The sequence below is a fragment of the Watersipora subatra genome, chromosome 8, assembly GCF_963576615.1.
Source record: "Watersipora subatra chromosome 8, tzWatSuba1.1, whole genome shotgun sequence".
Taxonomy (NCBI): Eukaryota; Metazoa; Bryozoa; class Gymnolaemata; order Cheilostomatida; family Watersiporidae; genus Watersipora; species Watersipora subatra.
The window spans coordinates 30,002,010-30,026,500 of record NC_088715.1 but is presented as its reverse complement, the minus strand read 5'-3'; the positions used below and the strand labels follow the sequence as shown (position 1 = coordinate 30,026,500).

Genomic DNA, 24,491 nt, shown 5'->3' with positions numbered 1-24,491 from the left:
CGCACATAGCCTTCAAAAGAATTTTTTTAATAAATTTTTAAATGCAAATAAAAAAGTTTTAAAAAATATTTTAAACCTTAACCATTTTTTTTAAACATTACATAAGCGAATTCGTCGTTGAATATAGTCGCAATACTCGCTTCCGGTTCATCAAAAACTTGCAAATTTTTAGGACGTCGCCGCTGAAAAGAATCATTCATGTAATTCACCAAACACATACAGCTGTAGCCAAAGTAGGGAACCAGTGCTATACTACAAGCTAATTTTAAAGAATCATTATTTGTTACAAAAAATAAGCTTGCTAACATTTGAAGGCTAATGGCAACAACACGTTGTGTCATTAGTATACCAAACAAACTCGGATCTATCTAGGTTTACACTTTTAGCAATAGAAATTTAAGGTTATATATTTTGGCGTGTATATGGGCAAACAAAAAGACACGCTACCAATCTCAAACATTTTGTTATAATGGGGCAACTCTTAGAAAAGTAAACTAAGTTTTGTGTTAACACAATGGTGCAGACTAAATAAGAACTGAAAATTTTGACGGCTGATCGAATTGCTCCCTTGGAGAAATCTTAATACCATTGATCATTAGACTATGAAATAGCTCAATAGTTAGGCTTGGCTCTGTTGGTAATTGAACAGTATGTAGGGCCTACACACTCATGGGGTAGATTGTTATTGAAAATGTTAATGTGCGCTTTTAAAAGCTAAATTGGGATTGGCTAGTTAGGTGTATTGTTTTGATTTGTCGTTTTCATATACACAGATAAATCTAATCTCGTTGTAACTTCACTTAGTTATGTTCATTGTAAAATTTTTAGGTGACAACTTGTTTTAGATTAACCATTTCACTAGTTTCAATGCTTTAGCTTGCTGGTTTACAGCTAACATTGTAGCGATTATATTGGTGCAATGAAACACTACAAATACTGTAGCTTGTGATTGGAGCTTATTATGTCTTGAAGAGACTGCAGATGGCTTTTTCTCTCAGGTTCATGATCAGGCAAACTTGGTCCCAGGTTCATGGTCAGGCTTGGGACAATTTTAGTTTATTTAAAAAAAGGCTATCATTATAATCAGGATGGAAAAAGTACATGCATATATCGTTATGTATTAGAAATATTAAAAAACTACATGTATATATAACCACTAACAAAAGTAAAATTAACACATCGTGCAGAATTCTTTTTGCAAAGAGTTTCCACGCTGTTGCTTCATTTTGAGGATTTTAGTGGAAAAGTTCTGATTTGAACTGAACACCTTAATAGTAATTGATCCTTATAACATGGCATTTCAAGTATAATGGCTTTTACTGGCAACTTCAATAGCCCTTTTAATTTTTTGTGCATTAACATGTCAATATTCTCAAAGGTTTTAGCTAAGGAGTCTGCAACTCAATGTGATCTCTGTTTTCATCTAGAATAAATAATCCAGAGTATAATTAAGTATAGCCACTTCATGGCTATGCTTCAGGAGAATATTTTACACCTCATTTGTCAACTATATCATCACAAGGTCAAAAATATCGCCGTTTTATTTCCCAGCACATAAAATGTATGTGACAGTCGGTTTGTGAGTTTACATTATAAGTTTAGCACCATAATCTAAAGGTTTGACATAACCTTGAGTCTATGCATATAATGAGGGTTATTGTAAAGGCGATTATGGGACAGATTACTTGCCTTTTACCGCGGCTAGTCGCCTTAGAAATATTACTAGTGCATGTTTCACTGCATCTATCAGCAATTGCTGTCACTTTTAGCCAGTTAATAGTCTTGCTCACCAAAATACTTTGACACAGGCTTCTGTTTTGATAATGTCATGATGTCAGAAGCTTGCTTAACATGATGTTATATCATTTTTAAAAAAAAATTTTATTACAGAGGAAATTATAAGTGCTTTGTGGTTAAACTTAATTTCTTTAGATATTCTTGCTGAGTTTGGGTTTTCATGTGTCTATCATTATGAGTCGTATTATATTGCTGTATTATATGTTATTATGTAATATATTGCTATTATGTTGTGATAAATATCAGCAGAGTCTATTGTTATCAATTGCTTCATACCGCGATGTGTATATTGCATGTATAATAACAGAGTTCTCTTTTCATATTTACATTCTATTCGACTTGGCAGTGTCATGTTCATAAACATTACTCATACATAAGTCAGTCTTGAAAATTTTGCCTTAAACTCGTCTTTCAAAAACTTGATTTTTACATGAGTATAGGATATATTCTGTAGATTAATAATATTTTAGACAAAAATGAGACATCTAATGATCAGGCAACAGTTAAAACATCCACATTTCGATTTTCGCATAATACGAAAATTACTCATGCATTTGGTTTTACCTTACAAATTTTCTGCATATTTCAGGTGATTGCAATATTTACAAGACACAGGAATATTGTTCAAGATGGTAAGTGTTTCAAGACTTGTCTAATTTTCATTCATGCAACAACCAAGTTCTCAGTAACCTTCATCAATTCTTAGTGATGTCAGGCAATTGCTAGCGTTATATCGTTTACGTTAGATAATCTCACGCAGACAATTTCTCTCATAAAAATTCTCTTCAGAGTTGTTTTCTCAGTATATCTTTGAAGAATCTGTGCCAATATTAATGGTCTTCCCTTGCTATGGATATAAATGAATTTGTACTCGCATACTACAGTCTGGCTCTCTAGATATTTACCTCTCCAGAGGTAAATAAGTACTTGCGGATCACCTTTAAGTAGTCATATTACTACTTCAACCCTGACTTTGCCTAACTTTAGATATCCTGTGACTTTTGATAGCACAATTATCCACTTAGTTAGTTTAATGTGAACATATCTTAATGGTTACATTACATTTTAGCTCATTTTAAAAAAATGGCTTATTCTAAAAGTTAGAACTCATACAGGAAGTCCTCACTTAACGATGGGGTGACATTCTGCAGGAATGTCAAATTCGTTAAATGGGTCCGTCATTAAACAAACCATTCTCTTTCGATCTCTGTTGCATACGTATTTGCAATTTACAATGTCCTTCATTTTTTTCTTTTTCTGTAATAAGTGTAGACTTTAACAAGTACATCAAAATTTAACTTTTTCTCTTTCGGCTAGTTTTTGTGTGTGCAAAAATGTGTGATGGCTAGTGGGGATATGTAGCATCTATACTTTCATGGTTACTTTCAAATGGTATTAAGAATATATTTTCTTTGTATTTTTATGTAGCTTCCATAAGCATATTTTTAATGTGCTGTCGTAACTCTGAGATGTCATCAAACTAAGCAAGCTTGTCATTAAGGGAAGACTACCAGTACTTTCAGCTGCCGTTCTTTAAGCTGCTGCTAAGGGGGTCATACTGTATTTCATTAATCTGGGCATGGACACCACCACACTCTTATTAATAGCACTCGTCACTCTCTTCTATATCTTCGTATTCCTTTATTTACATTTAGGGCTGGGCACAAAACTATTCAATATCAAACAGCCTTTTATTGGAATAACCTACCTGATAAAAAATTGTAAACAAATTTGTCCTTTAAAAAAAAAGGAAAATGCTGTCCCCTGTCTCTCTGACTGGGTTGGGCTGAGGCCCGCCTTGGTCCTGCTGATGTTAGCTGTTTTTGGGGCTTGCGCGACATTACCTGGGCTACAGTGCACCTATGGCTCTGTCATATTTATCTCGGGCTCAGGTTGAGTGAATTTTGCTTTAGTTTTTCATTTTTTCTTCAATAATTTGTATTTAACCTGATATATTTACTAATATGCAGTTTCTTTTTCTGTATTGTTTCTGTTGATGAAAATTAACATACACAGACTTCTATTTGTGCAATGCCCTATGGTATACCAATCGGATTTCACAAACTGATCACACATATAATATATAAAATAACTGTGCTTCCTGGTGTTGCCCGGGTATTAAAAGTCAGCTTATAAACAATGAAAAGTAACGGGAGTTGCCTGCCACTTGCTATTAGCCTGGCACATTGCCCATGACAAATTTAAGCTTACTAATAAAAGCTACGACTTCTATTGGCGGTGCGCCATGACTTTGCATCAAGGTAGTTGCGCCAAACTATTGACATATTTCCTAGCGGAACTATCAAGCTCGCGTGGTTTAGTAAGGTGTCCGACTGTTGAATGGAAGGTACCGAGATCAAATCTGATGCTTTATGGATTTTTTATTCCAGGGTTTTAATAGCTATAGCTGGAGGGACATACGTATACACCAAAATTGAGAAATATATGTAGATGTACTAGCTGTGCCACCCGGTGTTGCCCAGGTAATGAAAAAGCCTTTGGTCAGAAAATTGATTTATATTCAACATATAACAACATTTGCTATTCTAACTTTCAAACTACATATCATGAAAAGAGCATTTTGTGTAATTGAAATGGATTAAGAGAGAAAATAAATACAACTGTAAAAGTTTTCAGACTGTCAAACAACTTTTGAACTCATATTTCCTCAAATCATGAGGAAATAGTTTCGTGCAGGTCAAATAAAGGTTTAGATGTAAATGTGAAATAATTAGCCAGTAATAGTTAATCAAGTCGGTTTTGCTTTGATTGCAAAAAAAGATGATTCGGTAATGATGCAATTATTACGAACTGAAAAAAAAAATTAAAAATCTTGATTATGTGGAATTAATAATAACAATTATTGCATAGAAGTGTGTGTGTATAAAAAAGGTTACTGTTTCACCGGAAGCTATCCATCAAAACTTTAAATACGGAGACACCCCTACTCTACAGAGACTCTGTCCGCGGAGACAATGTAATTGTCCGCCCGAGAAGAATTGGCCTTGACCTCAGATATAGTAATTGAACTTCACGAAAAATCTTTTTTAACAGCGGCATCGTAACACATGACCGCATCGGTAAAATAATCATTGCGCATTATTGCTATAGCCGGAATGCAGACAGATCTACATACTTCGAGAAATATATATATATAGGTATATATCTCAAAGTTTGTCGTCTGTCTTCTGTCTGTCTTCTGTTTTCAGCATGTCCAGCTATAGCTATTAAAATTTTGTATTTAAAATTCCACATATTGCTGGACTTGAAATCACGAAGATTGCGAATAATTTTATATATGTATATACATGTATATATGTATATACATGTATATATGTATATATTCATGCTACAGACAGTACTGTTTTGGCTATTGAAGCCTCATCAGTACAACTCAGAGCAGGCAAGGGAGATAAATCCCATTACCAGTAAGAGTTGACTTACTGGTGTGAAGCAGCTAAGTTGTCTCGCAGACTTTAAGAAAGTCGATGTGCTGACACCAGAGTGCTCAAATCACAAATGTGATGAGCTTTGAATGAAAAAGTTAAAAAAACATCACTTTTGAATTTTATTGAGCTATGAATTATTGAGACATTCTTATAAATAACATGGATGCGACATTTTGATGTATATATAATATATATTTTTGTATTATATGTTATTTAGCCATGTTATTTATACGAATGTCTCAATACCACATAGCAATGAAATTCAGTAGTAATGTTCTTATTAGTCTGCGTGCTTTCACTTCTCAATTCGCATCAGCAATCAATTCTCAGTCACTTTTTTGCTTCATTCACCTCATTCTTAACTCTTATGCTACCAATTTAAACTTTTACAAGGATTTAATTAAACATTTGGTAAAAGCCATTATTTAACAAGGCTGCATAAAAATTTTATACCTTTTGAACTGCAAGGTCTATATATATAACATTTTGATACCAAACTAATTGGCATGAAAATCGGCATCAACCGATGCCATTAAAAGGCTACAAAGGTGTTGCAGAATGACCTCTGACATTTTCGACCATTTCTGTTATTACCAGGAGTAAATTCGGATGTTCCAAGTTTTTTTCAAATTGAAACTATGTTCAGATTCGGCTGTAACCATATTTGTTATTTCTCAATGGAGGCAGATAGTTGTTTCCTCTCGTATTGACTACTCACTAATCAGAAATATTTTGTACAAAGCTTATGAAAGCTGCACTATGCGGCTATTGACCTAGCCTGTCTTGACAAACTGTTTTTTTTGCGGAGTTGTTCCCCCGTCTGCGGGCGAGCAACACAACAGCTTGTCACAAGATGTATTGCACCTGATGGATCAGGTGCACTTATAGGGAGTTGTTCTCATCCGTCTATGCGGCTTGGTTGCGATGTTATGTCGGTCGCTCCATTGGTAAACATAACGAATTTTACACAAATTTATGTAGAAAAAATAAGATTATAACGTTTAACCAGCGACCAGTCTCTGCGGTAATCTTTAGTAGAACTTGAGAACTTAAGCAACAACAGCGACTAAACATGTCGTTATTTGTGCGATCAGTCAGTTTTAATTCTATTTTGTATCAGTCAGTTTTATTTGTTCTTGTAGATTTTATTTTCAATTTATTTTATCCTTAAATTCTACTAACGTTTACAACAGAGACTGGTCTTTGGTTAAATTCTGTAATCTTATTTTTTTCTGCATAAACTTTTACGCGAAATCAGTTAGGATTACCAATGGAGCGACCGACATAACATCGCAACCAAGCCGCATAGACGGAAGAGAACAACTCCCTATAAGTGCACCTGATGCATCGGGCGCAGTACGTCTTGTGACAAGCTGTTGTGTTGCTCGCCCGCGGACGGGGGAACAACTTCGCAAAAACAACAATTTGTCAAGACAGGCTACTATTGACCATGTGCCAATGTTGTACTGAGCTACCCTACACGACTTGTGATATTTGATGAGTTAATATCATAAAACGATACTGAGGTTATCAATTATCAAATTTGTCATTCTAGATGCAGTTCATGCTCCTATTCAGCCGGCAAGGCAAGCTAAGGCTTCAAAAATGGTATGAACCATATCCTGAAAAACAGAGAAGGAAAATCACTAGAGATCTCATAACAACTGTTCTTGCTAGGAAACCAAAGATGTGCAGTTTTCTTGAGTGGCGAGACCATAAGATCGTATACAAACGGTTCGTGATTTCCTGCTTCCAATGTTCCTTTGGTGGTCGATTTTGGAATAATTCTCACAAGTTGTGAATAGAGCTTATATTAGTGTCGATATCAGGTTGAACAAGCTAATTGGATTATTACGGTGGTTTTAAGAGGATTAAAGGTTGACTTGCAATAAAATTCACATTACAGTTATTTGGTATCAAAAGATTCACCATGTCTTACTCTGCTGTGTTGTAGGTGCAAAATATGTGGAAATGTGATTACAAGCTCTTAAAAGCTTAACAACGAACAGTTAATCGCAGCCATCGGGAAAACGCCGTATGTTGCAATTCCTCTCCAAAACGGCTCAAACGGGACGTAGTTGAACACGATGTGCTTCTGTTTACACTTTCATGCGACCTCATTTGTCGAAATAGGGATTCCAAACTACACTGCTTTCGTCATGGCTGCGATTAACTGTTCATTTTTTTAGTTTTTAAGAGCTTGTACAGTAATACTTCAACTTACGAGTGCTCCAATGTACGAGAAACTTGAGATACGAGCCAGCTGTTAAGCAAGTTTTAGCACTAATATACGAGCCATGTTTGAGATACGAGCACATGAGTAAGTTGCCAAGTATGCCAGAGGTGTTTTATGACAACAGCTTCAATCTGTATTTTTAACTGCTCAAGTTATAATTTGTACCGTGTTTTTGTGCGCGCTTTTCAGTGCAGAATTATGTGAATTAAAAGTACTGCGCGTAGACTGAATCGAAAGTTTGCCAGTAAAAGGAAAAAAATGATGCAAAGAAAAAGCAAATGATAACAATTGATATTAAACGGAAAATTATTGAAAAATATGCGAAATGTGTATGCGTGATTGAGCTAGCTCAGCAATATGACAGAAATACATCCACAATAATCAAACAGAAGGATTATATTCAGGGCATTTAGTTTACAAAAGGACTAACCATAGTTTCTAAACGGCACAGCGATCTTCACGACCGCTGATGGAGAGACCGCTCATGCATTGGATAAAAGATAAACAATTGGTCGGTGACAGCGTAACTGAAACTACGCTATTTGAAAAGGCTATCTATCAAAACTATAAAAATTGACATTCGAACAAGTTGGCTAGTGGTCGTACATTAACCGTTTGTGACAACACCCGTGTTCGTCCTAATCGCAACACGTTGAAAGGGCGACAAAGGCAAACGTCTTTAGATAGGTTCATCTTAAAACGGCCGGCTAGTCGTGAAAGCGAAACAAAGGAAAAATTTGCTAACCAGCGAGAAACTTCAAACTATAAACGCCGAAGAAATTTTAATTACGTTGAGTTAAAAATGAAAGTTTGCTTTTAGATTTCCTTCTAAATTTGTCTTTTAAAACTTTGATAAAATCCAAATTTATCAAAGTCAACTGTTAAAATGAAGGATAACTTATATCTCCCTCTCTGGCAAATGCTAGCATTATCTGCTATTGTATGTATATAATTTTACATTTTAATTTATCACATTTCCTTGCATTATTTTTTATTTGTTGCTTTTTGAAAGCATGTGGTAAGTTAGAACAATAACCAACATGTTCTTTCTGTTACAATATCTTGTTTTGAGCGTTTTATTTGCATCTTTTAAAGTATGGAAACCAATCAATGTATATTTAATTGTTCTATATATAAATAAATTGCACCAACACGCGAGTAAATTGACATACGAGCTCAGTCTCGGAACGCATTAAGCTCATAAGTCGAAGTATGACTGTAATCACAGTTCCACATGTTTTGCACCTACAACAGCGTAGAGTGAGACATGGTGAACCGTTTGACACCAAATAGCTGTAATGTCAATTTGCAATTAACCTTTAGTGTTGTAAATATACATCACTGGCTAAAATATACTTGTTCACATCAAGGAACTGTGCTTGTCTATAAAATGAAACAAAGTTTTCTATCTGTGTAGAAATCTTTTTAGGAAAGCCACTCTTGAAGCATGGGATTATCATTCGTTGTTAACATATGTGTTTTACAACCTTTTATGCATATTAGCCTACAGTATATCCTTACGGTGCCTTTCCTTTTCCTCATTAGCTATGCGAGTCTCTACTTCTGCGCTGCCATAGAACAAGATGACAATGAGCTTATAACACTAGAAGTGATACACAGATACGTGGAGCTACTAGACAAATACTTTGGCAGCGTAAGTTTCAGTTGCTGTCATCCGCAGGTTTTTGGTATTTTGTTACCTGTTGCATGTTGTCATTTATCTGACTGATTTGTGCTACAGCAGTTGATGGGTTGAATTTGATGATTAATTTGTGATGTTCTAATTTTAAAGGTGAAATCACTTTGCTGCAGCAGAAAGCTCAATTGTGAAAATAATCTTGATGTTGGAAAGTTAGTTTGTATTATATAAATTTTCTGTAACTGTACTAAGTTACAGATTCGTACTAACTGCGAATCTGTTAGCTTGTCAGCAAGTTTCCAGGAAGTGATGGTAAAGAAAGAGCCAGTCTGTGGAAGTGCTTTTCTTCATTGCGCTGTAGTTCTTTGACTAGGGTGCTCGAAATGGTGAAGTCATTCAATCTTCGGAATTATGTCTCTCTAGTTTTTCATCAGTTTCCCTTGTCGGAAGAATAAACAATTTGTTACACCAACATTTTTTAACCAATAATGTCAGTACTTCTTAATAATGAACTTCTACAAAATTTTAATAGATTTTATCATAAATTATAGTTACTTTTCCATCAATTGCCATGTTTATGATGTTTCAGATGATCTGACTGCCAGGATGTTTCAAAATTGAAATCGACAAAACTTGATCGGGGTTAAAATGCTCCGAAGAACAGTATGTGTCAAATGATGTCACTAATCGATATCGGCTATCGTGTTTTAGCTGCAGCTCTATTCTGTCGGTCTCTTTGTAACTACAGACGTCAGTCATACTCATACTTTCGCTTGAACTGAACCTTATCAAGTCTGCGATTTTAATTTTGATACATCCTGGCAATCACATCACCTCTAACATCAAAAACATCACAAATGATAGAAACATACCGATACTTTTGGAGAAAATTTACTAAATTTTTTTGTATGTTCATCTTTAAGGAATAAACATAACTCTGCAACACATTAGTGACCCTGAAACTGTTTTCATTTATACTTAGTTTTGCTTCAGAGGCATGTCGGCCAACATTAGAGTTTGTAACTTTGTCGCCTTGATTGTTGCAACATTGTCTGGCCGAATCCTTACATCGCTTTGCTAAAATTGAGTCTTTGAGTTTTATCCTAACGCTTCATACTTTCGATGGAACAGGTGTGTGAACTAGATATTATCTTCAACTTTGAGAAGGCATATTATATGCTCGACGAGCTGCTCATCGCTGGAGAGATCCAGGAGACGAGCAAGAAGAACGTACTGAAAGCAATAGCAGCCCAGGACATGCTTCAAGAGGTAAACCTGCCCTTTGACCCTTGTCTTCTGATGTGTGTCTCTTTCATTTCATGAGCTGATTCTAGTCTTAATATCAGATAATCGATATCTTAGTATATCCCAACTAAGCTAGTAAGTTCACAAGTTTCTTCTTGCCTGAAACCTGTAGAAACCTAATATGATGTGTTACCTGTAATATGATGATGATGTTATATCGTCCATGAGAGAAAAGTGACACTTGGATGTGTGAGCTGAGCGAGGGTCAATAGTACTACTGCTATGTCAGTAGTATTTTTGTGTAGTGTTTTATGTTGATCACATATTACTGGTTCCCAGTTGGTTTAGAGGGACAGGTGTTAGTCGAGACTGACAGACTAAAATACGCTAGTTGTAGTAAAACTTCTTGAATGGACTGAAGTGATTTTGCTGCAATCATCAATGGTTTCATTACTGCGCTCAAAATAAAAACTCGCATCTTTTATTTTTTGGACAATTTCCATTTTAGTAATTAAAGCATGTATTTTAATGTATTTTTGTAATGAGTACCGTAAATTCCGGCGTATAGGTCTAAAGTTTGATTTTAAAATATTGGTTTTGACATGTACTCGCCGTATAAGTCGATCCTATTTAGGTCAAATCGTTTGATTGCTAATAGTCCAGCTGGCTTCAGGGGTGGGTGAGGGTAGCTGAGGAAATGGCATTAAAACTGCCACCACACCCATGTTTTTTGTCATCGACAATACGTACAAAATTAACAAAAAAATTATATGTGATAGTTTTAGTGTAGACCACAAGACACGAAAAACAATGATTCACCAACGTATTGGCTCGTCTTGCCAATAGAAGGAAACTGCCACCTTTGAGTATACGTACTTTTGAAAAGTCAAGCTGCAAGACAAATTTTTTTGTCATTAATCGCTATTCACGTGCAAGAAAAAAGGTTGGGTAGTCGATAGCGGATGTGTCAAATGGATTACCAAAGAGTGGGCTTGCGGGCAGATACTACGAGCAAACCATTAAACGCTAAAAAAAGAAACATTATTCCAGAAGAGAATTCTAGCAACACTCCAGAAAGGATATTGTGTTTGATCCATCCTATGTTGAGTAGCATTACTAATATTTCAATACTTTTTCAATGAATCCTTATATTCCATGTCATGCAATTTTGACGTTCGATGGTTTTTCAAAGTTGAATTACACTAGATTTCGTGTCATGCAAAACATTACCGCCGTATACGTCGCGGATGAATTTTTAAGTTTGAAATGGGATGTCAAATTTTCGACTTATATGCCAAAATTTACGGTGTATATTAGTAGTGAATTAACCTTCATGGCTTTTAAACGTTGTTCAACTCTGACCTCTACTCCATACCGTTGATAAACTTAATTACATGGGTACTCTAACAGTTAACTAGTCTCCAATCATAGACAGATGAGTTTTAGTTAAGGCATCATTTATATTGAATACACTTGGTGTTTGAATCTTGCCAACTGAATCTATCTAGACGGTCACATCCGTGTTTCTAAAATATTTAGCATGAGTTCTCAGACGAGCTGGAGCTCTAGGTAATATCTGTGTTTAACGCTCGTCATATCTTCCCTAACTAAGCCGAGCTCTCGCGCCTTCTTAACACTTATGCCCGGTCATCCTTTAGTCTCATTTTTCCATTTCATTTCCACGCTTACCTTGATTTGGGCAATACTTGTGCTAGTCACGTCAATTGGTCGCCATACTCACTCTTGCCTCTTCTAGTTTCTTCCGTTTTTCCTTTGTAACTAATAGCAAATTTTAACACACACCTAAACAGCCTTGTTCCTAATATGAGAAATTATATAGCGTTGCTTAACCAGAGCTCTAGTCCATACTTTGCTGGTGGTCATCAATCGGCGCCCTGTGGGTGGTCTTCTTATCGTGATCTTTGGCAAGTGATCGATGATAGTTGTTCCTTGCAAGTTATTGCTTGGCCGGTAGTCCGTGCTCCTAACCCCAGTTTTAGACGCTTGTTTCAAGTATTCACTCATCTGGGTGTAGTCCCTAGCCACTCGCGTTGCAGGTGGTCTGTAATCGAACCCATAGAGTTTAACTACTTGTCTGCTGGCACTCACTTGGCTTCAGGTGATTGCAAGTTCTTGCAGATGATCTGTAGTCCAAACCCCATGATTTTGGTCTTTCATTTCAGGTGTTTACACATCTACAAATAGTTCCCAGACATTGCTTTGTAGGTGGCCTGTAGTCCAAACCCTAGACCTTAGCTACTTGTCTGACAGCTAAATGTCACTTGAGTCCAGGTGGTGGCAAGTTATTGCTTTACAGTGATTCCTTGCTTAAAGGTTGAATTGCAACAAAATTAAAATTACAGTAATTTGGTATCATAAGATTCACCATGTCTTACTCTGTTGTGCTGTAGGTGCAAAATATGTGGGAATGTGATTACAAGCTCTTAAAAGCTAAAAAAACCAACAGTTAATCGCAGCCACACGAAACCGCCGTAGTTTGGATTCTATTTCCAAAACTGCTCAAATGGGACATAGTTGTTACAAGATGGTTTCTGTTTACATTTTCATGCAACTTCATTCGTTGAAATATTTTCACAAATATACTTCACGCATTCAATAAAACCATGTCTATTGTTCTTACGCATCTATTTTATCGTCACTGTAATGCTGTCACTTTTAGCACTGATATCTTATAACCTACCGTAAAAATTTGTTTATTTTCTTAACCTCAGCTCAAAGGAGTACATATCATTGTCTGATAATCATGACGAGCTTGTTGGTCACCTGTGATAATCAAAAAGTGCTGCAGAAATTATTTGCGAAGTATTGGGTCACTTGATCAGATTATGACTTGACGATTAGATCAAGCCGAAATAAAACTGTCAAGTAGTGAGCATCTATATTCGATACGGGGTCTTCGGTAAAACCCAAAGTGTTTGTCATAAACTAGTGCTACGATAAGTTTTATATTGAGCTTTTTATTGGCTTTCATTTCACGTGAGGACATCACGTGACAAGACAATAACCAAATGTAATGTCCAATATACGGCGGCTTTTCATTTTTGAGCTTTTAAGAGCTTGTAATCACATTTCCACATATTTGGCACCTACAACGCAACAGAGTAAGACATGGTGAATCTTTTGATACCAAATAACTGTAAGTTGAATTTTATTGAATTGTACTTACCTTGTAACTACTGTAACTGACTAACTACTTGTAACTGTACTTGAATTTTGTTGTAAGTCAACCTTTAACGGTCTCTATTGTTATTTTTTTGGTGTGTTTACTTTTTCAGTTGTCTGCAGACAGTTGCTAGTTTTTCTCTTGCGTTTGACTTACTATTCCCTAGTGGCCACATGTGTCATTTATAGCTGTATTTTCGTTAATGTTCTGCTAGTCGTCGCATAGTGTAGCCAAATTTTTATCGCTATGCTGGTGATTGATATTGACTTTTATCGCAATCGCTAGTGAGTGCTCAGCTAGTCGGCACACAGTTGTATTTTCTGCACGGTTGGCCGAGGACTGTTTCATTGTCATCAGTCTACCCATAATGAAGTTACATGCATCTGATCACTCTCGAACAGTATAATTCGATCACTAAATTCCTTCCTTTCGTCTAGTAAGGTTTGCTAAATATCTACCATCTACCAGCATACTGGGCTTCATCTAGCTTAAGGTGCAAACTCACTAAGTGATTTTATTGCTTGCATCGTGAGGAGCTCAGAGATATCGCTGGCGTGTGCCTAAACACACTTTAACGATTCGCCAGCAAACGATAGCGCGAGCACGCGCACAAACTGCCAATTAAATTCCGTGTCATTAGTTTCGTCAGAGTTGCTAATAAATTTCAGTCAAAATGGGCCTTCTATAGGCAATGATGCAAACAATTTTCGCTTTTGTTATTAGGGCTATCTCACTTTCACGGATTGTAAAGTACAAAAAGACAAGAAAAAATGATTCTTTGTTTTTTTAACAGTAGTATTTTTTGATTTTTGTATATAGTTTACTTTCTAGTAGTTCTTATGTAATAATAAATACTAATAAATGTTCTTTACATAAAATATACTTTACCATGTTCAAGATGGTCAACCTGCGCAACGATTGAATCCAAATGTTGTTTTTCAACTGGATATTTTTGTATTTTTTGTGTGTAGTGTTGTATAGGACTGGGAGTGTTCTGATTAAATTTATGAACAATTCAGGTTTAATTTTATGATGTTTCGATTGTAGCAAAATATTGTCGCCGTTGTTGGTGGACATCGATTCAAAAAAATTACTAACCATAGAATTGCATTCGGTGAAAAACCAATCAATCTAAATGCATCTGGCACGCGATAATGTTGTGATGGAGAATATTTAGCGTTATTGCTCTGCATGAGCTCGCTGACAGAGTTCTAGCGCAGATTAGCGCCAAGCAGCGCGATATCGCCTAGAGTGTTTGCACCTTTAGAGTTGCTGTGGAGAACAGTTTAATAGCAGTTGCACGGTCCTTTCTACAAAGACAACTTGTTTGTTGAATTGCCCTGCAGGCTAGTGTTGTTTGCAATCACTATGATTTGTCTGCTGGTGTGCTGGAACCCAACTACTGTTGGTTTTTGTCATGTAGCAGTCAGTGCACCATAAAAGATTGTCAGTTTCATGTTGAGAGTAGTGTAAATCAGCTTTTCCAATGTTGGAAGACCAAATAAATGCCCTGAAAAGAAGAAAATGAAACATAAAAAGAGGAAAGTACTTACAATTAATGCAAAAGTGATTTCATTAGATATAAGTTTAATTGTTTCTATTTCGTGGATTTTTACTTAACGCAAGGAGTGCCTTTGCCGATTAACCACCAAAACTGAGGGATTACTCTTCCGAGATTGCAAAATTTACCCTTATATGTGTCCGAACTAAATTCTATCCCAGTACACGAATGTTCATATTGTTACACATGGTCATAATACAAATTATTTCAGTTGCAAGGCTGCTTCATTTTTAAGTATCAGAAGTAGCTGAGACCTGCAATCACATTCTATGGTTACATTATTTTTATAGTATGTGATTTGCCCTAATATTTGTGTAGTATGTGATCCTTGCCCTAATAAATTGTATAGTATGTGAACTTTGCTCTAATAAATTGTCTTAGAATACATACTGGGTCTTGAAACAGATTTTACGCAGATAGAGTTGTCGGAAAGACATGTAGTTCGCTTGCAAGAACATAGTATGGGAGACATGAGGCTTTGAGCTCAGTATAGAACCGCGCCATGATTCGACGCCGTTCTACTCAGATATAAAAGAGTATGTTTAAACAACAACGTCACCTATAGTGACAGCAGAACTGAAGAAAGGATTCGAGCTTGTCTTCTTAATTTCTTTCATCACAATTGTCTGCATTGGATTGAGTTCTCCAGGACTACAGTTCACAGTTACTTCGCTTTTGTTTTGCCTCTTTGACAGCAACCTACTTACTCAGCATTGCTTTCAACGACTTCTTTCTTAAGACTCGTGGTTTGGTGACTGGTCGATCTCATGCAAACATCCGATGTCTTCATTTGGCTCTAGCTGTGCTCCACTTTCACTTCTTTTATCTCAACCCTCGCTGCACAATGTCTTTCCTTTGCCATGTTTCTCTTCTAAATACAGGATTCTGATGGTGTGTCACTAGAAGCTGCCTTGAAGGAAGTTGGTCTGGCCTAAGCCGATACTATCGCTGTATGTCAGCACGTGTGCTTGGCTCTTTCGTTGATAGTCATTGACACTTTGCATCCGCCTGCTTAGCCTCTCCCGCCCTCCGCATGGTCTTTGTCCAGGCTGCTTTGTTCTACATGTGTTTTTCTTGATAATTGTTAGTAATTATATTTCAACTTCAGCATGGCTGTTCGCTTTGCAAACTAGTAACCAAATGTATCATACAGAGTATTCTAATGTTTCCTTGATTTTCATTTCTAATATCAATCCGTAAGCAGTCTTAAAACCTTTGATTTTCAGGCATTCTTCATTTGGTTGAAAATTCAGTTCCATGATTAATATTTAGGAGTGTACAGAATGTCCTCCTCAACATAGTTGCATGTTCTTCTGAGTTTGTTTGCTGTTTTTGGCTCAATCATTCGTTTTCAGTGTTCAATTGTCCAACTTCGGAACTCCATCAGCTTACTTCAGAACTTCAGTAGCTTGCTTCGAAACTTCAACTAGCTTCAAAGATGTCTGATGATTTTATAACTCCATCAGCTAGTTTATATACGTTATCAAATAGTTTTGTATATGTCATCTACCAGTGGCTACCATGTAGTTTCTACAATCTATACGCTAGCTACTACATACACTCTTGTTGCTGGCTTCTGTACTTCAAATGATTGCTAAGCTCTTCTACCTTAGTGCATGGCTTTTCATAGTTCCTTTAGCGCTCGTACACATTGTTTGTAGTAAATTACTAAATGTTTTTGAGAGCATATGCTAAAATTCCGGAATGTTCACGTGCTATCCCAACTCTTTGTGTCCATATCAGTATGTTGACCCTAAGCATGTTGCTGTGTGTTTTTAATAATGTGATAGGCAAGTAATTTTTTGTATCATCTCAAAGCATGCAGCTTGACTGATATGTTTGTATGGCAGTGTTGTGCTTGATGTTAGTAATAGTAATGATTATTATGTATTTATCAGTTTATCCACTTTTCCATACGCTGCTACTATGGAGGGTTTTCAATATTGACATATATTTGATTTGCCAAAATTGTAGAAATGAATCATAGTCAATGAGGTTACTTGCTGCGTAAGGCTGTAAAATATGAATAGATTACATTTGCAGCTTACAATCATCGTTTTCAAATGCGCTGTCAAGAGACCATAATATCGATGTTAACCAGTAAATCGGGCTCTTTATTGTTGGATTCACTTTTTCAATACCGCTTTGACAAATGATGATTCCATTGACTGGTGGCAGCAATGTTATAGTACATAGAAAACGACGATTAGAGGGCCATCGGTAGCAACATTTCACGAAGGTCCAATAAATGTCAGGCAGCAAGTACCCTCCTTGGCAGCATTTTATCAAGTCAAAATCTATAAACCTATACCATGATCACTAGACTCTTCGACTCTGTTAGAAACTGCCAAATGCCCCACGAACCAATTTGTTTTTTGCAACTTTGCGTGTACAGTCAAACCTTGACCTACGGAGTTAATATCTTCAGGTATTTACTTTTTTATGTTGAAACCGTCTTATACTGGTGCAAATGTTCAGAAGAGTATGTTTAATTTGTTCCATAGCTCACAACAACAGGAAATAGTTCAGCTCATTACATACATGTATGTCGGGGAAAATCCGACATATGGAACTATCTAAAAGACTTGATGTGCAAACACAAAACTATTTAGAGACATTTCCTATGTATTTTGTTCAAAACCTTTTCATCTGCCGAGTCAAAGATTTACTGAACTTCCATGTCATGTGTTGACAACTAGTTTGACTGTACAGTTATACCTTGACATACGAGCTTAATGCGTTCCAGGACCGAGCTCGTAGGTCAATTCACTCGTATAAAATAACTAAATACGAATTGATCAATTCCCACCCTATGAAAAATGCGTGCAAACAGGATATCGCGATGAAAAACCATGTTTTAATTCGTCACCTACGCTTACAAAAAAACAAAAACCTATTTAGTGGTTATGATCCGTAATAAAACGTAACGTTATTATATACATTACCGTACGAGGTTCTTTTCTTCCAGACAGACAGCATTGTCGGATTCGGTACGCTACACTTTTGTTGCGCTAGCATAATATAACCTACAATTTTAACCTAATTTTATTTAACTTACTAATTGCACACATAAAAATAAATTTCGATCTTACGCTAACTTCATGCTAATTTTGTTTTCATTCAATTTTTTACTTTTTTCTACCTGCTTGGCCTTTTTTACCTCATTTTGTGACTTGCTTTCACTTTTAGCCCACTTTTTTACAACTTTTTCAAGTCGATCTGACAAGAAAGGCCAATCGACTAAACTGTCTCTTATTTTCATATCTCAAATTTCTGCAGAAGTTTGCTCGGACTTCTCCTCGTGTGTCAAATTTCTCGTATGTTGAGACACTTGTATGTTGAGGTATGACTGTATATCTACCAAGTTTTTACTCTACAAATTATGCGCACTCCACCCCTATGAGTAGGGAATCCAAATTTACCCTCAGTACACTTATGAGTGATGGTAAATAGCTCTACACGCCTTCATAAATCCCTCAGATTGTAGATATTTTCTTGCCCGACAGGAAGAAGTTCGTTCAATCACAGATAGCTACCTAGACTAGTGAGTCCCACCTCTGTACAGTTTACTGCTTTCATAATTTACGCGAGTTAATATTTCTGGATGGCGTGTTTTCTAACAACGACTGGTCTCTAGAGCTGACAGTTGGAACCCAACTATAGCAGCTCTGTTCTTACTCTTTCATTTGGCTTATTCATTACCCTGCTGACCGCCGTTCATTTTATAAGCTTCATAGACTTCATGTGTAGTTACACCTTTCATTTGATTGTTTAAACTTCTCTTGTTTGTTAGGCAATGACTAATGGTCCGGCCACACATAACGACTTATTCGTTACATCTGACCGAATTCACGAATTTCACAGAATTCACAGATTTATTCGGCCGAATGTCACAGAATCGTCTGAGCTGTGCATGCACACCGAATTCATCAACAAAACACTTTTAATTGGCTAACCAATTTTTTTAGCGAGCACGACTCTAGTAGCTTTGACAAGTGGTATAGTCCAAGACACGTACGACGACACACAATAAAAGTATCACCGCGATATGACTTGATACATACGATGCAACTGCCTATATGCGCTAGAGATAGCGACTGTTTTTACGAGGGAGCTTTTGCTGCATAAAAAGAAATTATTATTATTGAAAAAGAAACAATTGATAGCTACTAAAACATTTATAAGAAAATACTGGATACACGATGAGAAGTTCCTGCCATGGTGAACCAACGAGAGAGAACCAACAATAGCGCATATAGGCAGTTGCATCGTATGTATCAAGTCATATCGCGGTGATACTTTTATTGTGTGTCGTCGTACGTGTCTTGGACTATACCACTTGTCAAAGCTACTAGAATCGTGCTCGCTAAAAAAATTGGTTAGCCAATTAAAAGCGTTTCGTTGATGAATTCGGTGTGCATGCTCAGCTCAGACGATTCTGCGATATTCTGCCGAATAAATCTGTGAAGTCTGTGAAATTCGTGAATTCGGTCAGATTGAACGAATAATTCGTTACATGTGGCCGGACCTTAATTTAATATGCAAACCATGCATTCAGTGTCTTCATGAATTGGGTGGCTTATGGCAAGAGTCCATTGATGCCTGTTACCTAGAGTTCCTTGACCTATTTAATAAATTGCCTGCGCGTGTTGGAATCACTGCATTACAAATCAATCATTTGAAAAATCAATCATGTGCGTCAATTAATTGAACGAATTTAGCAACAAGTGTTCCTTGTCTACAATCTACACACGAGACCGAGGTTATCATTTTCTTTGCTTTCTACCGAAACACTGTTTCCTGTTTCGCCATTTCTACCAAAGCAGTCAGTTTGTACACTTTTGATCATATGCAAATATATTTTTATTTGTAGCTTGATGGGTATATGTTTTATTATTTATATATAATATTATATATAATAGGTATTAATAATAAAACAAATATTAGTCAAGTAATAAATATATATATATATATATATATATATATATATATGTATAGGCCTATACGCATAGATATAAATATAAATAATTTATATATAATTCTGCTTAGCTTAGTGGTGGTAATCACCACATTCCCAGCTAAATTTACTCTGTTTCATCAGCATATCATGCAAAATATATTGTTACCACTATTTATTGCGTAATTTGTGCTTTGCCATGTCTAAAAAGCATTTTTGTGTCTTAAAATTAGTTGTCGATGGAGATATTCCAATTGTCAGTATCATTTTTTCTGGAGAGCTATTCTTTCATAGTATAAAAACTTTCACCCAGTTTAAACCGTTCTCTTTGTATTTGTTTCACAAAAGCTCGAATCGTTTGTTTGGTGGATATGTTTGTCTTTCACCCCTTGACCAATTATCACTACTTGTTTTTTAAAGATAAATGCTCAGGTTTCTATAAATAGACAATAGTTTGTCGCCTTAGGCATCCTACCTCTTTCTCAAGGCCCGTGCACACTATCGCTCATATCAAGTTTAGCTGTGGGATAGACCGCAACAATGGGCTGCTATGACGTCATTTTGTGATGAGCGGCCAGTGTGATCGTCGCTAGCGACGATGTGGTGGACTTTCAACATGTTGAAGTTAAACATCAATGATCGCAACTGTTAACATCTTGATTGGCTGTTTGTTGACAGCATGGGATCCAATTTACACAGTTGGTAAGATTGGTGTAAATTCATATTCTCAAGCATGGCTTGCATAATCAGATAATTAAAAGATAGCAAAAGGACCTGCTATATCACGAATGCAATTTCGTAATTTCTAATTGGTTGTTGGTTAGCGATTACCTACAGGTAATGGCTCATATTTTGTACACATTTTTGTTGGTGATGACGTAAAAAGAGCTAATCGTCGCAGTCCATCGTACAACTAAATATTTATTTGAGCGATAGTGTGCAGGGGCCTTTAGTTTTGCACTTCTAATACGCATGCACTAGTCAGCTTATGTTCTTGTCCACCTTCTCTCATCACTTATAACACGAACAAAAGCTGCACAACTTGTATTTGCATAAATTTGTAAATTATTTAACGTAATTGGATCACCTCATTAATGCATTGTTTAGTGATCTTATAAAGTTTCTGCATTTTTTGCTTTGTCCATTTTATGACCTTTGACCTTGCTTGATATTCTGTAGGATGAAACACCTCAAGGATTTTTCGAGGACTCCGGCCTTGGCTAAGTTAGTAATTGCGTTGTTATTATTTGGCCTGGCACTGGTTTCCTGCGTGTGTGTAACTCCTCACCTCCTTGCCCTCGTATCCTCTTTCTATCGCTTCTCTCTCTAGTAACACCGTAACAGTTTCTGTATAAGTTGGCTGTTGTATCTGTACGCATGGCTTAATAGAAATATGTTTTATCGCTTTTTCACATTTCAAATACTGTTTCCTTGAATTATATGGACATGCTGAAAACCGTCTACAATTAAACTCCGTACAGGAAGTTATTTTCTATCTTGTCAATTTTTATAATCCTATGATGAATAAAAGCATATAATATTCGAACGTATCAACTGCTTTGAGCGCTATATGATTTGTATTCAAGTTTGAATATTTTTCTTTTTATTTATATCATTGCTAAAATGAGAAGTTTATTTAGTGGAATCTTCATTTAAAACCGAAATCTTGAAGAAATATTTGTAAATCTTAAATATAATTATCTTTATAAAAGTTTTCATGTTATTAAAACAGATGACGGCTTTGTGTAATATTTTTCCGTTTGTTAAACTTATTATTTTTTTACATTCTGCTCTTTTCCGAGCATGGAAATCTTGTACATGTTAACACTTATAAAGGAAATGCACATTCTCACTAGTATGTTTTAAAAAATCGGTGTTCTATCTCCTACTATTAAAAAAAGAAAACCCAACAATGCATGTGTTCCGCTATGGCTTTGTATCTTCTGTTGGCAACCTTACTGTTTGTAGTATTATATGTTAGAAAGCTTTTAGACGTTGTTTGGTCGCTCGCGTTCTACCTTCAGCCACTTGCAACACTAGATTTAGTTTTAGAAGCCCTTCAAAGCTTATCAACTGACTATAGAATGTTGCTGATGTAAACCTACTGTTATTCACTTCCTCCTGTCATTACTGACCCTAATCTGTAGTATTACCCTCACTGTTAGTCGTTGTACACTTAGCGGTAGACTAGTTGTACATTTATACACTGCAACACGTAGTTGTACACCTAGTGGTAGACTAGTTGTACGCTTGTACATTGCAACACTTAGTGGTCTGGAACAGTTGGCTTAAATATCTTCCTTTGTCACCTCATTTGAGCTGCTGATCTTATAAATTATTGTCAACTCTTCTGCTCTGAAGTAGCTTGTGGCTATTTATTTTTGACCCACTCTGGGCCGATGAAGTTTGTTGTTGTCTTCGCGCTATTGTAAACAATCAAGCTTTTATTTGATTGGTCAAGTGTCTGCCATCGGCCAATGATGTAAAGGAAGCTGCTTGACTAGCTTGTATCAAGTGCATGTGATACTGATATCAATCCTGCTCCCACATTAGTAGTTTTATATATTGGCTGACACTAAAAGCATCTTAATAAGTTTGTTTTTGTGTTTCTGCTTTCTGCACCGCTTCATTTCAACCACTTTATCTACAACGATATCTTGATAGAAACATCTTGTCTTATAGAAAGTTGCAACCCATTTAGTGAGTGTCTCAGTTTGAGCAAGTAGCTCCCTAACACGTCTATCCTCTTTCCACTGCTGCGTGTGATGAGTTAGTTTTACTGAATTAATGTGTTCCGTTCCCTCTGCCTTACTCAAGCTATTAACCCAGTTGCTTTATGTGTTCACTTGCTTCACCTTCAATTCACACACTATTGTTTGTGTTCGAGAGCCTTTCTCTAGTAACTCTTGAGCTCTTTCCTTTTTCTATAGCTTCTTTGTTAAATAAATCATAGGGCTTTTTCCGTTATTTGAGCCATGAACTAGCAAGGGAGATAACTACTAGATTGGCTCAGTTTTAGCCAACTTTGTAATATAGCAGGTGATGATGAATTTTCCGAGATAATATTTAATCGTCTGTAGAAAATTCAGAGGTTACTATCGCTATGTTCCCGTTGTGCGGATAATGCGGATGTGGAATTGTGTGCACATTGAGTTACCATAGCGATAAGTGTTCCAATGAACATTCGCATGTTGCAGATTAAAGTGGCTGCTTTGTTTAGAAAGATAAGAAACTGTATCCCAGAGGTCGTAACTACGTACGCCTGTCTCGCTTAAGCCTCGTTCACACTATATCGCGGTAAGTCCGCGTTTTCCTGTCGACGTTCATCGCTGGTTCATCGGCGGTTATGTGAACCGTAAACTGATGGCATCGACGAAGCAACGCGGGGGGAAAGTTTTCAGCTGTCAAACTTTTCCGATATTTCGCCGAGCATTGGCGATTGCCTTTCAAATGTGAACTATTTCGGTGATGGTAATTTGCCGTCGCCGATGGCGTGATTAATTTATTTTCGTTTATGATCATTGCTGCCGGACTAGTATTTGATTTCAGGTATGCGAAAACAAGGAGGTTCCTTCGCAAAAATTTGAAAAGAAAAATGAGAACACTACATCACGTAGTATTTACTGATGCAAACATGGATGGGTTTGTGGTAGTGTGAATATTGTTATCATCGACGATCACCGAAGTATTGTATAATCAATGCCAAGATACGACGATATAGTGTAAACCAGCCTTTAGCATCACATTTTCATTTAGAAACAATCACAGTGTGGAAAATGTTTAAAGTTGATTAGCTTGGTTGTCGGTATTTTTGTGCATCAATTTCAAGTGCTGCTTCGCGTGCAAGAAGTATTGAAAAAGAGTTATGAGTGGAAAACTTGCTTGGTTTTGGGATTTTCACCGTTTTCATCTTGCGTAAACTTGTATATTAACCATGACATGGAAACATAGTGTATATTGAACACCTATACCTACAGTTTATCCATATCGGTTTGTTGTCGTTTTAGGAAACGGATGTTGAGCCTAAAGGTATATTAGAAGAGCTAGGGATCACAGGCTAAATTGTTTAAATGTGTTATAGTGAAAAACTCACTGAGCTTATCAACCACAGAGAATGATTCCCTTAGATATATTGTCAATTTTCTTGAGTGTCTTTAGGCCTCATTCCAGTCATTTTTGCTACATTTTATCAATTATTTCCTTTAATTATTGACCAAGGTCTTTTTATAAAATTATAAAAAATAAAAACATCAGGTTACATTATAAAATGGACTTCATCGTTTGTTTTATTTGAGGTCTGTAGAGGTTAGCATGTCAGCGGGTAACTACACTGACAGCTAAGTATATGATAGGTTAATGTGGGTGTTCGTAAAGTAGCTAAGATTGCTTCTTCGTCAGTACATGCATAATATAATACACGACA

At 36.3% G+C, this 24,491-nt stretch overlaps 1 protein-coding gene across 1 annotated transcript; it reads left to right on the top strand.

Annotated features, from left to right (window-relative positions):
- The first annotated feature begins 127 nt into the window (after positions 1–127).
- Positions 128–24,330, top strand: LOC137402146 (AP-1 complex subunit sigma-2-like). Its single transcript, XM_068088615.1, has 8 exons — positions 128–233; positions 2,387–2,429; positions 6,802–6,980; positions 9,028–9,136; positions 10,253–10,390; positions 15,993–16,061; positions 21,248–21,292; positions 24,076–24,330. The coding sequence occupies exons 2-6, from the start codon at positions 2,427–2,429 to the stop codon at positions 16,044–16,046; spliced, it is 483 nt and encodes a 160-aa protein (XP_067944716.1). The 5' UTR covers positions 128–233; positions 2,387–2,426; the 3' UTR covers positions 16,047–16,061; positions 21,248–21,292; positions 24,076–24,330.
- Positions 24,331–24,491: the final 161 nt, after the last annotated feature.

What these genes read in the sequence shown, in the direction of transcription:
- LOC137402146 (XM_068088615.1), top strand. An exon ending in TAGACAAATACTTTGGCAGC is followed by an intron (nt 9,137 to 10,252) that starts GTAAGTTTCAGT and finishes TCGATGGAACAG; the next exon opens with GTGTGTGAACTAGATATTAT. An exon ending in CCCAGGACATGCTTCAAGAG is followed by an intron (nt 10,391 to 15,992) that starts GTAAACCTGCCC and finishes TTCTAAATACAG; the next exon opens with GATTCTGATGGTGTGTCACT.